Source organism: Symphalangus syndactylus, chromosome 17 (assembly GCF_028878055.3).
Source record: "Symphalangus syndactylus isolate Jambi chromosome 17, NHGRI_mSymSyn1-v2.1_pri, whole genome shotgun sequence".
In the NCBI taxonomy this organism is placed as follows: domain Eukaryota; kingdom Metazoa; phylum Chordata; class Mammalia; order Primates; family Hylobatidae; genus Symphalangus; species Symphalangus syndactylus.
Window position 1 is genome coordinate 52,497,244 of NC_072439.2, and position 17,298 is coordinate 52,514,541.

The window sequence follows — 17,298 nt, forward strand, 5'->3', positions numbered from 1 at the left end:
CATGGCTAATTTTTCTTTATTTTGTAGAGGTGGGGTTTCGTCTTGTTGTCTAGGCTGGTCTTAAATTCCTGGATTCCAGCAATCTGCCTACTTTGGCTTCCCAAAGTGCTGGGATTAAAGGTGTAAGCCACTGTACCTGGTCTTGGAAAATGTGTTTTTATAATTAAGTTAAAAAAGGAGATAAAAATTTTATATATGATACAATTATAAGTATGTTAACAAAAACCCATGCAAGGAAAACCATCTAGAACAGTGCTAATATAACTTTTGATTATAACAAAAATGTTCTATATCATCAATGCAGTACAGTAGCCACTAGTTACACGTAGCTATCTAGGACTTGTGGAATGGCTAGTGTGACTGAGAAATTACATTTTAAATTTAATTTAATTTAAATCTAAATAGCCAAATGTAGTATTACTACCATATTGGGCAGTGCAAGTCTAGAAAATATTGAAATATTAATGTTTTGGGAGAAGTGATTGGGACTTTTGGTAATTTTCTTCCCTTCCTTTTAATTTTCTAAGGGTTCCAAATGTTCTCTAATATGCAACTCTTACATTTTAAAGTAAAAAGGCTTTAACTCAAACATAAGATTGTTATAAAGTCTAGTAGAAGTTAAAAGGCCAAGTTTGTACCAATTCTTTTTGACAACTAGTTAAATGCGTCATGTAGCCAAGCTTCATGAAAGATTTTCTAATTTTAGGTAAAACTGTTTTTTTTTTTAAATAGCAAGTAAAAAAATTATGAGTTCATTACCTTTCCACATGCTGTCCGAGAATCACAACAAATGATGGACATGTTACTGTTTCTTAGTTGAAAATCAAATACAATGTCATCAATTGTCTGCTTTTCTGGAATATCCACAGAAAGTTGATAAGAAATTGTTTTTAAGCGCTTTGAATCTAGTGGGAAAAGAATCACATAAAAATACATATATGTTTTATTTTCTATAGCCTCTTTTCTAAAATGAAATTTCAAACCCCAATATAAATGCACTGATTCATAAGGCATTTTTATATTCAAAGTTTCATCATCTTTAAAAATTTTATTATTCCCCTTTGTCAAAAAATGAGAACATTCCTTTGTTAAAAGAAGAAAAATGAGACTGGGCGCAGTGGCCATGCCTGTAATCCCAGAACTTTGGGAGGTCGAGGCGGGCGGATTACTTAAGGTCAGAAGTTAGAGACCAGCCTGGCCAACATGGTGAAACCCCATCTCTACCAAAAATACAAACATTAACCGGGCATGGTGGCGTGTGCCTGTAATCCCAGCTGCTTGTGAGGCTGAGGCAGGAAAATTGCTTGAACCAGGAGGCAGAGGTTGCAGTGAGCCAAGATCGTGCCACTGCACTCCAGCCTGGGTGACAGAGCGAGACTGTCTCAAAAAAAAAAAAAAAAAAAAAAGAAAGAAAGAAAGAAAGAAAAAAATGACAATTTTCATTAAGTGGAAGTTTCTGGCCTTAGTTCTAGTAGAACTGATACTCTAACAGTTGGATATCAGGAAACTTTATATTAGGGATTTAGTTACAAAAATAAATTAAAATATATCTTCTCTAAGTATCTTTTTTTTGGCAGTTCAACTTTTTTTAAATTTTTATTTTATTATTTCAATAGGTTTTTGGGGAACAGGTGGTGTTTGATTACAGGAATAAGTTCTTTAGTGGCGATTTCTGAGATTTAGGTGCACTTACCACCTCAGCAGTGACGTGAAGTCTTTTATCCCTCACCACCCTCCCACCCTTTCCCCCTGAATCCCTAAAGTCCACTGTATCATTCGATGCCTTTGCATCCTCATAGCTTAGCTCCCATTTAAGTATCTTTTCAGTAGCTCTGGGTGGTAGAGGAGGAGCCTGATGCCCAGAAAGATTAAGTCATTTACCCCAAATCAAACAGCCTGTAAGGAGAAAAGCAAGGATATAAATCCAGGACTTCTGATTCTAAATTCAGGGTTTCTTCAACTGTACCAGTACTACAGTGATACTGGTGAGCTGACTTCTACCACAACTAATATATGAAGAAAATAAGCTGACTTTTTTTTTTTTTTTTTTTTTTTGAGACGGAGTTTTGCTCTTGTTGCCCAGGCTAGAGTGCAATGGCACAATCCCCGCTCACTGCAACCTCCGCCTCCCAGGTTCAAGTGATTCTCCTGCCTCAGCCTTCTGAGTAGCTGGGATTACAGTCACCTGCCACCATGCCCAGCTAATTTTTGTATTTTTAGTAGAGATGGGGTTTCACTATGTTGGCCAGGCCGGCCTCGAACTCCTGACCTCAGGTGATCCACCCGCCTTGGCCTCCCAAAGTGCTGGGATTACAGGCGTGAGCCACCGTGCCTGGCCAAGTTGACTTATTTTTGACAGATTTTCCATATTCAAGCTTGAAAACAAAATTGAAAGTATGCTTCATAAAATATGAGACAATGAACTTGAAAGCTCTTCGCAGTTATCTGTAAAGTGCTCTATAGGTGTTGCTAATTTATTTCAATGAATAATAACAATGAGATGAAGACTGAAAACTCCAAAAACCAGATAGCTGGAAACACTAGCTTTTCTGGGCCATTTTGACTGATGCAGGCTATACTGTACTTAGAAATAAAAAATTTTCAATACTACTACTTCTTCTTATTTTTTTATAGAGACAGGATCTCACTATGTTACCCAGACTGGTCTCAAACTTCTGGGCTCAAGTGATTCTCTCAACTTGGCTTCCCAAAGTGTTGGGATTACAGGTGTGAGCCACTGCACCTGGCCAATACTATTTTTTAAATACACTCACTTCATCTTTGGGTTAAACATCTGAGCTTTCTGACATTGTACAGCTGGTCTACAGGATCAGCACTGATGAACTCACCATCTTCAGAGAAATGAGTCTGTTCCCTTGATATTATAGCAAAATGTCTGGCCATTCGTTGTTCCTGTTTCCTATAAAATCAAAAAACATCAGGCATACATCTGAAATGTGGTTGAAGCTTAAAACAGTCTACTACAAAATTCAGCTGCCTAAATGCCATCCTTGTCTGTTTGATCTGTTATTACTTGTGAATCTAGCAAATACATCTTCAGAATTATATATCTTGAAAAAATGAGGTTCATTTACAAAAGGAGCTCCGACTAAGCCGGCCTGTGTGAGTTTCAGTATCAAAGGCTCAATGTTACCTTTGCAGGGCTTTTTCTTTTGCCTTGAGTCTGTCGACCTCACTGCCATGGGCTGCATGAGGGCCAATAGCAATTAATTCAGCTTTAGGGGGTTTGGTTTTTATTCGCTCCTCATAGATATAGTCAATCAGATTTTGGAAAGCAATACAACAGGAGGCCTGGAAAACACAGAAGTTACTTTCATCTCGTCAGTCCTAGATGACGATGATTAGAGGGGATAAAAATGACTAATAAGGTTTGGATAACAATCTATCATAAGTTTTTTTTTTTTTTTTTTTTTTTTTTGAGACGGAGTCTCGCTCTGTCACCCAGGCTGGAGTGCAGTGGCGCGATCTCGGCTCACTGCAAGCTCCGCCTCCCGGGTTCACGCCATTCTCCTGCCTCAGCCTCTCCGAGTAGCTCGGACTACAGGCGCCCGCCACCAAGCCCGGCTAATTTTTTGTATTTTTAGTAGAGACGGGGTTTCACCGTGGTCTCGATCTCCTGACCTCGTGATCCGCCCGCCTCGGCCTCCCAAAGTGCTGGGATTACAAGCGTGAGCCACCGCGCCCGGCCTATCATAAGTTTTTATCTGGTAAAGCTTTATTAAGATATAATTCACACACCATACAATTCGCCCATTTAAAAAGTATAATTCATTTGTTTTAATATATTCACAGAGTTGTACAATCATCATCACAATCAGTTTTAGAATCTGAAACCTGTCCTCACTAACAGTCACTTCCTCTCCTTTCTTCTTCACAGCCCCTGGCAACCACTAATTTACATTCCATCTCTCTAAGTCTGCCTGTTCTGTACAGTTTATAAAATGGAATCATACGACATGTAGCACTCTTTATGTCTGGCTTCTTTCACTTAGCATAATGTTTTCAGGGTTTGTCCACATGGTAACATGTTTCAGTCCTTCATATTTTTTTATGGCTGAATAATATTTCATGGAATGGATATACCACATTTTATTCATCCATTCATCCATTGATGGACAGTCGGGTTGTTTCTATATTTTGGCTATTATGAATCATTCTGCTGTGAACATTTTTGTACAAGTTTTTGTGTGGACATATGTTGCCATTTTCTTGGGTATAAACCTAGGAATAGAATTGATGGGTCGTATGGTTACCATTGAATCTTTCAAGGAACTACTAGACTTCCAAAGTGATGCACCATTTTATATCCCCCCTCAGCAGTACATGTGGGTTCTAATTTCTCTACATCTTTATCAACACTTGTTATTATGTGTCTTTTAAATTATACCCATCCTAGTGGGTGTGAAGTGGTATCCCGTTGTGCTTGTGATTTGCATTTCCCTGACAGCTAACACATAACTCTTTTTTTTTTTTTTTTTTTTGGAGACGGAGTCTCACTCTGTTGCCCAGGCTAGAGTGCAGTGGCACGATCTTGGCTCACTGTGACCTCCGTCTCCCGGGTTCAAGCAATTCTCCTGGCGCAGCCTCCCAAGTAGCTGGGACTACAGGTGCACACTGCCACGCCCAGCTAATTTTTTGTATTTTAGTAGAGACAGGATTTCACCGTGTTGCCCAGGCTGGTCTCAAACTCCTGAGCTCAGGCAGTCCTCCCGCCTCGGCCTCCCAAAGTGCTAGGATTACAGGTGTGAGCCATCAAGCCCGGCCTAACTCTTTTAAAAATGGCAATGCAGGGGAAAGATGCAAGAGAAAATACTACATATGTTTAAAGATAATACTATTTCCACAGTAAACCTGACTTAGAACTTACATGCCCTTTTGGTTCAGAGGAAACATCCACATTAGAAAAAAATGCTCTTAGATCGCTGCCACAAAATTCACATTTGGGTGATGTCTCCTCCTCTTCGTCCTTCAGAGAGAGAGGAAAAAATTAAAGAAGTCCCCACAAAGAGGCCCAGAGGCTCTGAGAGCGGCAGGAGCATGACCCTGGGCATGGTCAGTGAATGGAACAGCAGTGGTGATGACATGTGCCAGTAAGTGATATCACTTCCATTTAAGGGATGGTGAGGCTTGAGGAGCCTGAGGTGGTGTTTTGCAGGTCTCTGTCTGGTGCAATTCCCCAGAGCAGAGCTGAGCTGATCAGGAAGTGTGTGGTCTTTGGGATGCCTCCCTCGTATAAGAAGAAAGTTGCAGAAATGAATTCACTGTGGATACCAGAGTCCCTTGTTGGGGAGGGGGATGTGTAGTGTGTACCTAGATGCAAGAGATAAGGATAACACACACTGGATTTTATACAAATGATCTAAGGTATTTGAACATCATTAACTCTTTCAAGAAGTGCCAAGTAAGAAAAAGCCTTGACATTACTGTGTAGGTCAAAATGTACAATGACCGACTTTCTAAAATAAACGAGAATCCTTTCTCCGGGGAGCCTAGGTTGGAGCTCTGAATTTTGTCTGTATTGTGAAGGTAATTCAGGACAGGGAGGAGGAGGGGACGAAAAACAAGGGAGAGATTGGGAGTTAGGGGCTCAGCTGGCTCAAAGTGGAGTGGCCATGTCAATGACCTGAGGTCACGTCTGTGATTGCACAGGCTCCTGAGCAGGTGAGCAGCCAAGCCTTAGTACAGGCCTCCAGGAAGAGACCCAGATCATGACTTGCAGATCATTAACAACACCAGGGCATCTGTATATGCCATGGAAACCATTCTCTGAGACTGGCAAAAATGCCCGACATAGGGCTAAAAAGTGACTAAGGTGGCCAGTGCTGCCAGGGATTCACTACCCCAGAGTAATGTCCAACATATTTAGGCCACTGAAACTACCCAATAGTAAGTACTGCACATTGCTAAAAGCAGAATGGATGGAGTAGGGCAGAAAGAGAGCTGGGCAATACCAAGCCATTCACAACCTGTTCCATACAAGGGACTTGGTAGTGAACTCATCAGCCTGTTGTCCTTTCACCCTCAGCTTGGTGTGAAGCAAGATGGAGATACTTCAAAAGACCATGAGGGAGGCCAGGCACGGTGGCTCACACATGTAATCCCAGCACTTTGGGAGGCCGAGGCAGGCCAATCACCTGAGGTCAGGAATTTGAGACCAGCCTGGTAAACCCTGTCTCTGCTAAAAATTCAAAAATTAGCCAGGCATGGTGGTGTGTGCCTGTAGTCCCAGCTACTAGGGAGGCTGAGGTAAGAGGATTGCTTGAACCTGGGAGGCAGAGGTTGCAGTGAGCTAAGATCATGCCACTGCATTCCAGCACTCCAGCTTGGGTGACAGAGTGAGACTCCATCTCAAAACTAAACAAAAACAAAAACATAAAGACCATGAGGGGAGTTGGGATCTTCACCTGAAGAGGGTGTGGCTAGAGAGAAGAGCTGGGCAAGCCAGCCGCTGCTACCCCTGAACTAGATTGGCATCAACACTAGACCTGAAAGACCTGCTGAGGAGCAGGAGGAGCCAGCCTCATCCAAGTGCCAGTTCAGGGACATCTTGGGGGAGAAGCTGCAAGGCCTTCCCCATGGTAAGACCCATCTCTGGGTGTTGCAGGAGGAGAGTATAACCTCAGAGACATCCCTAAATACAAGCCTTTGTGGTGCAGAAAAAGGAAGGTGCTACATTTAAATAAAGAATTTCAGGGCTGGGAGTGATGGCTCATGCCTGTAATCCCAGAACTTTGGGAGGCCAAGGTAGGGATATTGCTTGAGCCCAGGAGTTTAGCCCACCCTGGGCAATATGGTGAGACCACATCTTTTCAATAAATAAATAAAAAGAAAAAACAATTTCAGCCTGAAGAGTCTGTTAAGTGACCATAAAGTTTAGAAACCTGGGTAAATATAAAGAGTAAATGTTTATAGATATTATATTACATGATATACTGAATTTTTCCCCTCACTAGATTGCATAGCTCAATGTGCTGTACAAAATAGCAATGAACACAACCTCAGTGCATCCATACAGCATTTCCATTCATCTCTACACGTGCATCCATGATATGTTGCCTTGCATGATTCGTGCCCCTTATTGTTAATGAATAAACCTCCACCTTTACTATGCCCAAGAAGAAGTCATCAAGGGTTCTCAGATCTGGGGAGTAAGCAGTTCTCTCCACATGACCATGGCATCCAGTCCAGGTTTGGAAACAAGCATTCCACCAGTCAGTCCCTTACCACTCTAGCGGCAGTGTGGTGGTGCATCTTATTGGAATTACTTGAGGTAACCTTTCTCTTGCCTTTCAAGTACAGGCATTAATCAGTCACTTCACGTGACCAAATATGGCAAATATTCACCCATGTTTCCAGGCTTGGTTCTTTTTCTTTCTTTCTTTCTTTCTTTTTTAATAATAAGCCTGGGAAACATAGTGAGACCCATCTCTGCAAAATATTTAAAAAATTATCTAGGCATAGTGGTGCACACCTGTGGTCCCAGCTACTTGGGAGACGGAGGTGAGAGGATTGCTTGAGCCCAGGAGGTTGAGACTGTAGTGAATCATAATCGTGCCATTTACACTGTAGCCTGGGTGACACAGCAAGACCTTGTCTCAAAAACAAAATAAAATAATAATAATTTTTTTAAAAAAAAGACAGAGTCTCTCTCTGTTACCCAGGCTGTTCTCAAGTGATCTGTCTTAGCCTCCCAAAGTGCTGGGATTACAGGTGTGAGCCATCATGTCTGGCCTGTTTCCAGGCTTTGCGGCCACTCTTACAGGTTGAATTGTGTCTCCCAAAAAGATACATTGAAGTCCTAACTCCTGGTACCTGTGAATGTGACCTTATTGAGAAATACAGTCTGTGCAAATGTAATCAAGTTAAGATGAGGGCATGAGAGTGGGCCCAAATCCAACTGGACTTGGTGTCCTTAGAAAAGGGGGAAATTTGGACCCAGACACACAGAGAGAATGCTGTGACAACTGAGGCAGAGATTGGAGTGATGCAGCTGCAAGCCAAGGAATGCCAAAACTGCTGCCACCACGACAAGCTAGGAAGAGGGAAGGGAGGATTCGCCCCTATATTTTGGCCCTGCCAAAACACTGATTTCGAACTTCTAGCCTCCATAACTACAAGACAGTAAGTTTCTGTTGTTTTAAGCCACCCAGTTTGTGGTACTTGTTATAGCAGCCCTAGGCAACTAACACAGACACTCTAAGTGCTATTCTGAGTAATTGAGCTCTTCGACTTTTTTTTTTCCTTTTAGAGTATTTTCACTGTCTATTGTGCAAATCATTATGTGTTTTTTTATGTCATTTTTTAAGAGTAATAATAAAAAACATGAATTAAAGTCACCTTGAAGTTAATGCCTAAATTGGAGCTCTCTTCTTTGTATGCCAGAATGGATGGTGGTCCGATGCTGGCTAACGTTCTTAGAGAAGGCTCGAACAGTGTTAGGAAGTCTTCTTTAAACTAAATTTAAAAAGAGAAAGGGGTGAGGAGGGGAAATAATTGAAGATTTGATAAGCCATTTTTACTATGAGAACAATGTAGTAGTTAGTATGATAAACATTTCTTACCTCCAGCTCATATAAAATATTTAGTTTCGACTCTTCTGGATTAATTACCCATTTTTCTGAAGAGAAAGAATAGATTTGTAAGAAATGTTTAAAGCCTTTGTGCAGCGCATTCCACTTCTGTAATTTGGAGATTCACACCCACCATCATCCTCTTTGCCCAGCACGCACACACTGTTCAGATGCCCTGAACGCCGACGTTTTCACCACCTCCTTACACCTGTTCTTAGGTGAGTCCTTTTTCACAGCATATGGGCTCTGTGCGAGTTAAGGCGATTCCCTACTGGTAGTTTACCTTTGCCAGCAAAAGGAGATGATGCCAAACATGTATTTACCTCTTAATTTAGATGCCAGACATTCAGGTTCAGCTTTCTCTTTAGAGGCGTTCTTCCCTGTGAAAACAGGGTATATGTGTCATCAATCTGACAAAGTAGAAAAGAAGCTGAATATAAAAGAAAATACATCTCTCAGAAAAATAAGTACCCTTACTGTGTTTCTTTTATCTTTTAATCTTTTGTCTCTTTTTCCAAATAACATTTTGCCAACAATAAGGAATAAACAAAGGAAAGTTAGCATTCTGTATATCACATTTTAAAATGTTTCCCCTTCCTTTCTAGTCCTAGAATACAGTAGTCCCCCTTGATCTGCAGGGGATACATTCCAAAATCCTGAATGGATGCCTGAAACTGCAGGAATACCAAACCCTACTATGCACAATTTTTTTTTTCCTTCACAATTTTATAGATAGAAGATTCATTCTTACCATGTATCTTAGTAACCTCAGCATACTATTTTTTTCTTTTTTGAATGAAGTCAATAACTTTTACCTTTTCACTTAAAGGACACACTTTATGGATTCTCTTTGGCATATCCAAATTGCCAACACCACTTCTTTTGAGCTTTGGGGCCATTATTAAGAAACTGAGGGCTAGGTGCCGTGGCTCACACCTGTATTCCCAGCACTTTGGGAGGCCAAGGCGGGTGGATCACTTGAGGTCAGGAGTTCCAGACCAGCCTAGCTAACATGGCAAAACCATGTCTCTACTAAAAATACAAAAATTAGCCAGGTGTGGTGACGGGCACCTGTAGAACCTGGGAGGCAGAGGCTGCAGTGGGCCAAGATTGTGTCATTGTACTACAAAATGGGCTACCAAGCGAATGTCTGTCTCAAAATAAATAAAATAAAATAAATTAAGGGTTATTTGAACATAAGCACTGCAATACCACTACAGTTGATCTGATAATCAGAAGGCTGCTAAGTGACTCCAATAGACAAAGAGATAACTCATGTCCCAGGCAGGACAGAGTGGGATAGTGAGAGATTTCATCACTCTACTCAGAATATCATGCAATTTACAACTTACGTGTTGATTATTTCAGAAATTTCCCACTAACATTTTCAGACTGCAGGCAGCTGAAACCACAGAAGATGAAACTGTAGATAAGAGGGGACTACTGTGCTACACAGATTAATATTTTCCTTGGTTATAATCATGCTTTGCATACCCTTTTATTTTCTGCTTCTTTTATGTACCATCGATCTACTTTATGACTGTTATTCTTCATGAGATTTTTCAGGTGGGAGGGTGCTGAGGGTTCTAGTTCAAGACAGTGAAGTAAACCACCAGGATTACTCTATCTAGATTCCAGAGCAGCACTGGAAATGGGGAAGAAGCCATCCATGAATCAGCAACTTTGAGTAAATGTCTAGAAGATTTAAAGCACATAGGATTGGAATGATGAAAAACCAATCAGAGCAACCTATAATGGGACAGAGGCAAAGGAAAGAGGCTACTAAAATGCGAGGGACTCATTTTCTTAGCAAAGCCAGGAGAGCAAGGGCTGCTGTTGGAGACAGGTAGCCTTCAGAAGTTGATCTAGGCTGGGCGTGGTGGCTCATGCCTGTAATCCCAGAACTCTGGAAGGCCAAGGTGGGGAGATTGAGTCCAGGAGTTTGAGAACAGCCTGGGCAAAATACTGAGACCTGGTCTCTATGAAAAACTTTAAAAAAATTAGTTGGTTGTGGTGGTACATGACTGTGGTCCCAGTTACTGGGGGCTAAGGTGGGAGGATCGCTTGAGCAGGAGGTTGAGGCTGTAGTGAGCTGAGATCGCACCACTACTCTGAAGCCTGGGTGACAGAGCAAGACCTCGTCTCAAAAAGTAAGTAAGTAAGTAAATAAATAAATAAATAAATTTTTTTAAAAAAGAACTTGATCTATTTTGGGGAGGTGGGGGGCAATGTGGATCATCTGAAAAAATTTTGAAGATGTTTTAGGCATCTTTATCTATAGAAATACCAGCACAGGTATTTTAAAAAATTAATGCACAAAGATTTTTATTAATACATTATTTGTTATAGGGAAGAGCTCAAAAAAAAAACAAAAAAGCAAAACAAGGCAAGAACAACCCCAATATATCTAGCATTACATAAGTCACAATAACTGTATATGAGGAAATATTATGCAGTAACTTCAAAGAATTAGGTCAATCATTCCTGACATGGAAAGATGTCCATGATACATTGCTGTCTTAGTTCATTTGGGCTGCTATAACAAAATGCCTTAAACTGGGTAGCTTATGGGAAAGGAAAATATACTGGGGCCCCAAAATCACTAAGCTAAAGTGAAAAGTCAAGCTGGGAACTGCTTAGGGCAAACCTGCCTCCCATTCTATTCAATGTCACCCCTCTGCTCACTGAGATTAATGCATATCTGATTGCCTCCTTTGGAGGCTAATCAGAAACTCAAAAGAATGCAATCATTTTTCTCTTCTCTACCTATGACCTGGAAGCCCCCTCCCGACTTTGAGTTGTCCCGCCTTTCCAGACGAAACCAATATTCATCTTACATATGTTGATTGATGTCTTATGTCTTCCTAAAAGGTATAAAACCAAACTGTGCTCTGACCATCTTGGGCACATGTCGCCAGGACCTCCTAAGGCTGTGTTACAGGTGCGCATCCTTAACCTTGGTAAAATAAACTTTCTAAATTAACCGAGGCCTGTCTCAGATTTTCGGGGTTCACATTTTGGTAACCACAGAGGAATTCTGAGTGGAGGTACCCCTGATATTTGACAAATCTTCTACTGGTGCTTGGTACTAGCTTGACCTATCTGTATGTCTCAAACCAATAGGACAATTTGCTGAGGCTTGGAATCACCCCCTCCAGAGAATCCCTGATCTCCTCAAATTTGGTCACGATCTAAGTTTATTTTGCTGTACAGCTTCTCTTTTTTTGAAGTTTTACTTGCTTCCAACACAAAGAAGTCATTTTTTTCCTGCTTCCATGACAATAGAAGGCAGGTAACTATTTTATATAACATATATCTTTTATATAACATATATTTTGTATCGTCATATAACAAGGCCACCATTTGCTAGCCGGGCCAAACTGAAACAGTGGTTGTTGCCTCATGCTGCAGTTCCATAGCTAAGGTTTTGCCTTCTTTTTTCCACCACAACAGCCTGGGTTTTGTTCCTAAATCAAGCCCTTTCTGGTTTGATACTTGGTACTTCTGAAATAGCAGCAATTTTTTCTAGCTGAAATATGCTAATGAGATTTTAAAAGATTTTTTTAAAAGAAGCTCAATGGTTAAAATTAGCTTAATTAAAAGCTAACATCCAAGATGTGTGTGTGTGTATGTGTGCATATGTGTGTTTGTATTTAAAAGGCCTTCATGTTATTTTTTTCCCTCCTAGAATCTTGTCCCTTTTTTTTGAGCAAAAGTTTTTTTCTTCTCAGTTGACTGAATTCTGTTTTCTTCATTTACTTCTGCTGTTTCTCCTTTCTCTTGTACCCTCTGCTGCATGAGGAGCCTAAAATAGTTTATAATAGCCCAGGGTTCCTTAAAGAAAACAGAGAAGGTACCAGCGTCCCTTTGAGGGAGAACGCTGTTTTTCCTTATGGGAACTCCAAGAATGTAAATAGACAAGTTCAGCTCAGCTTTTAAACTGCTTTCTTTGGTATTGTGTTACCTGATTTATTGACTAATATAGTTACTGCAACAGAGGCTACTTTTGGTTTTTTTAAGACAGGTGTGGTTTAGGCACTTATGTCTTTGTTTAAAAAAATTTTTTTTTTTTTACATGCACTGTAAAAACATGATGTGGTCTAGCCTCATAATAATTCTCCCTCTTTGGAAACCCAGGATTCGGCATGGGCTTTGCCCAGAGCGCAGCGATCCAGTTAAAAGATAGGTAGTCCCTGTCTGAATAAAATTGGTCTCTTTATACAAAACTATGAAAGATTTTTATAATTTTATGTTTGATTTGGCATCCATCTTTAATCTCCCTCTAGCACACCAGACTTTTTCTCTCCATATGTTATGATATAAATGTTGTTATTTGATTTTCACCTGAGTTGTTTCCTTTAATATGCAAATTTAAGTCTATTTAGCTGAAAACTGCCTAGGGTTGTGAAATAGGTTATCAAGAATCTGAATGTCTAAGATAGGAAAACAAAAAAAGGTTTTCATTAATCTATAAGATGTACTTCTATTGGCATGCCTAATATATCTATGTATTTATGTGTTTTGTACACACTGTTTCATTACTGAAAAGATATAAAACAACTCTAATTAATTGACTTAAAGAAAAATAAAAACACTTGAATCAAATACTTTATCAGGAAAAAAGAAAAGACTAGTCAAATACTTTTTCAAGTTTATGTAACTTCAGTAAAATCTTTAATAAATAAACTAGCTTTTCAATTATTGGTAAAGTAATATTAGAAATGTCTTAAGAATTGTCAGCATACATTTTTGTCTGCATTTATTAATCAAGAAATTTCATACTTATCCCTGCCAAATACTATAAGATGTAAAAATTTGACATAGGGGTTACAAATCTATAAACCCAGCCCAAGACAAAATGATCTTTGCTTGTATAATCTTTAATAAGTAAGACATTGATATTGATTTAATAAAAAATAGCTACATCTTAAATTTAGTAAGATTACTATAGCTTCTAATCTTGTGGCTTTCGGCAGTCTGGTCCACAGGCAGTGAGGTTTGTTTTGGGAAAGGACCATTATCATCTTTGTTACAAAGCTCAACTGTAAACTAAGTTCCTCCCAAAGCTAGTTCAGCCTATGCCCAGGAATGAACAAGGACAGCTTGGAGGTTAAAAGCAATATGGAATCAGTTGGGTCAAATCTTTTTCACTGTCTCAGTTATAATTTTGCAATGGCAGTTCCATAACTCTAAATGATGGCTATCACGGTTTTCATAAATAATCCAGGTAAACAATTAAAATAATTAGGTAAATGTAATGTGATAAATACTTGTAGACAAACTCACTATAATTTAGAATCTAAAGTTAAATTATAGATATTTCATTACTTGGGTATTTTCCATTACAAATATATTTTTAGGAAAACATTCTTTAAAAAAAAGTGTGTCCTTTTAAAAAAGGTGAATAATTTTTGTCTAATTCAAAGCTTATTTAAAGATCATGTATTAAACAAGGTAAAAGTAACCAGGAAATAAGAGAGATGTAAAGAAAGTTATAAAAATAAAGAGGTTTGTTTGTTTTTTGTAAGAAAGCTTAAAGAGAAATAATTTCAATGAGAAAGAAAGAATCTTGTATGGTAAATTTAGTCCTAGAGTAGAATGACTGGTTGTTTAAGAGAGAGGGATGTTCAGGACAAACTAGAAAGTCCAATCATGTAATGAATGGTATGTGTAAGTCACAATAAGAGGATTTCTTTAAAAAAACGTACATAATCAAGTTTTCATATTATTATTATTATTTTTTATTTTATTATTATTAAACTTTAAGTTTTAGGGTACATGTACACAATGTGCAGGTTTGTTACATATATATACATGTGCCATGTTGGTGTGCTGCACCCATTAACTCATCATTTAGCATTAGGTATAACTCCTAATGCTATCCCTCCCCCCTCCCCCCACCCCACAACAGTCCGCAGAGTGTGATGTTCCCCTTCCTGTGTCCATGTGTTCTCATTGTTCAATTCCCACCTATGAGTGAGAACATGTGGTGTTTGGTTTTTTGTCCTTGCGATAGTTTACTGAGAATGATGATTTCCAGTTTCATCCATGTGCCTACAAAGGACATGAACTCATCCTTTTTTATGGCTGCATAGTATTCCATGGTGTATATGTGCAACATTTGCTTAATCCAGTCTATCATTGTTGGACATTTGGGTTGGTTCCAAGTCTTTGCTATTGTGAATAGTGCCACAATAAACATATGTGTGCATGTGTCTTTATAGCAGCATGATTTATAGTCCTTTGTGTATATACCCAGTAATGGGATGGCTGGGTCAAATGGTATTTCTAGTTCGAGATCCCTGAGGAATCGCCACGCTGACTTCCACAATGGTTGAACTAGTTTACAGTCCCACCAACAGTGTAAAAGTGTTCCTATTTCTCCACATCCTCTCCAGCAACTGTTGTTTCCTGAGTTTTTAATGATTGCCATTCTAACTGGTGTGAGATGGTATCTCACTGTGGTTTTGATTTGCATTTCTCTGATGGCCAGTGATGATGAGCATTTTTTCATGTGTTTTTTGGCTGCATAAATGTCTTCTTTTGAGAAGTGTCTGTTCATGTCCTTCGCCCACTTGTTGATGGGGTTGTTTGTTTTTTTCTTGTAAATTTGTTTGAGTTCATTGTAGATTCTGGATATTAGCCCTTTGTCAGATGAGTAGGTTGTGAAAATTTTCTCCTATTTTGTAGGTTGCCTGTTCACTCTGATGGTAGTTTCTTTTGCTGTGCAGAAGCTCTTTAGTTTAATTAGATCCCATTTGTCAATTTTGGCTTTTGTTGCCATTGCTTTTGGTGTTTTAGACATGAAGTCCTTGCCCATGCGTATGTCCTGAATGGTAATGCCTAGGTTTTCTTCTAGGGTTTTTATAGTTTTAGGTCTAACATGTAAGTCTTTAATCCATCTTGAATTAATTTTTGTATAAGGTGTAAGGAAGGGATCCAGTTTCAGCTTTCAACATATGGCTAGCCAGTTTTCCCAGCACCATTTATTAAATAGAGAATCCTTTCCCCGTCATATTATTATTAAGTTTTGGTTTGCTTAGGAAAAAAAGCTGAGATTCAATTTTTTAAAAAAATTAAGGCTATTACATCTGTGTATCCTTCTGTATGCACTTTTAAAGCACTTGTGAGACTGAGTTACAGGGCTTTGACTCCTGGGTCTAAAAAGGACACCAAGTCCAGCTGAATTTTAAACACTGACAGCAATTAAGGCCCCATCTTCAGGCCTGGTAGAAGATGTCAATCAAAATAAACTGCATTCCTGAGACACAGGGCCAGAAATTAAAGCTATTCCATTCCTCAAGGCCCAGGGACTATCATGGAATAGATAGACCTGTGAGATTGTAAGGGCCAATTTTGAGGGATAAAAAAAGTTCAGTTTCTCTTTAATCATCAATGCCAAAAGCACACTGATATAATACTAGCATATAGGTGCTTGTGTCAGTTTAACAAGGTTTTCATGAAGCATTAACCAACTCCTTAATAAAGGTTATAAAGTTTATAAAAGGCTTATGGAAGTTATATCTTATGGTCAAGATTAAAATTTTATAGATAGTTTATAAAATTTTGAAAAACAAATTTAATTGGCTTCATGCTGCCTTTTTAGGGCTTATAATTTGGAAAATTAAGTCTCCTCTCTCAAAGAATGAAGGTTTTTGCTCTTTTTTGAAATCCTTGAGTTATCACTTTGGTTAAATGAAATGACTTATTTTACAATAACCTGTGATCCTATTTCATGATATCAAGGGTTTTAAACCTTTGATAACTGACAAACTTTCCAAATCAAATTATAAATTATGTCTTTTCCTGACCTAATCAATCCTTTAAGATATTAGGTTCCTTAAAGTCCAAAAATGACATATTTGGCTTATTTGGTATAAAAATTATACAGGAAGCACTCTCAAATATAAAATGATCTTTGGTTTTCTTTGGCCTTATTTGTATAAATATGTTATTAGTATGTGTTCTAAAATTATGGGAAACTCCTATAATTTTGATATGAGTTAATGTACATTATCAGTAATAATTATAATTATGTTAAATTATTGTGTACCACAGAGGTAACAAATTTTCTTGTCGATTGTGTCTTTGACTATGGCTGCCCTAAAACTTTTTTTCATCCCCAGACAATTGTTATCTTGTTTTGGTTCTCTTTAGAAGGTGGATTTATAATCAGCTATAAAACTCTAACAGGTGTTCTCAAATGCAGGTTTCTGATAACTCCAGAGACTGTGACATCAGAATAGAGGAAAAGCTTTCAGGTCTCATGGAGAGCTGAAATATTCATGAATATCAAGCAGAACAGGAATTAACTGCATAGACTAAACTAATAGAAGTCTGAAGTAATCCTTTTAACTTTTTGCTTGAAATGTTGCTCATCCTTTGTTTTGCTTTTCAGATTCAAGAAAACTTTTAAGCTATTTACAGCTTTTAACAATCGAGTAAACTGTACTCCTAAGAACAAAATTTGGAGTGTATTTGTTTTCTCTCTACCTGATTTCTCCAGAATTTGGAAACTATTTGTGAGTATTCTTAACTTATAGCAATACAGTTATTTGTATAAGTGCAATAAGAATCTGTTTTCATTTATGATAGAACACAATTGGAGAAACTGGTTATTTTACCAAGGCTTTGACTGGAATGGTGTGCTTTCCTTAAGGAATCAAAATTGACTTATGGATCCAATAAAAGCCCTTTGGGAAAACTG

The 17,298-nt window shown here is 38.7% G+C and overlaps 1 protein-coding gene across 4 annotated transcripts in view; it reads right to left on the reverse strand.

The window, feature by feature from the left end:
- ERICH6 (glutamate rich 6) overlaps nucleotides 1–17,298 on the reverse strand; it is a 46,180-nt gene that overhangs the window by 17,895 nt on the left and 10,987 nt on the right. For 3 of the 4 annotated variants that reach the window (XM_055247535.2, XM_055247534.2, XM_063620250.1), the window contains 7 exons: nucleotides 8,915–8,971; nucleotides 8,583–8,638; nucleotides 8,359–8,475; nucleotides 4,889–4,987; nucleotides 3,155–3,312; nucleotides 2,850–2,920; nucleotides 760–905 (listed from right to left, as the gene is read on the reverse strand). In XM_055247535.2, the coding sequence (XP_055103510.1) occupies nucleotides 760–905; nucleotides 2,850–2,920; nucleotides 3,155–3,312; nucleotides 4,889–4,987; nucleotides 8,359–8,475; nucleotides 8,583–8,638; nucleotides 8,915–8,971 (704 nt within the window). The remainder of the gene's footprint in view (nucleotides 1–759; nucleotides 906–2,849; nucleotides 2,921–3,154; nucleotides 3,313–4,888; nucleotides 4,988–8,358; nucleotides 8,476–8,582; nucleotides 8,639–8,914; nucleotides 8,972–17,298) is intronic. The other variant, XM_055247536.2, reaches the window with a different exon arrangement.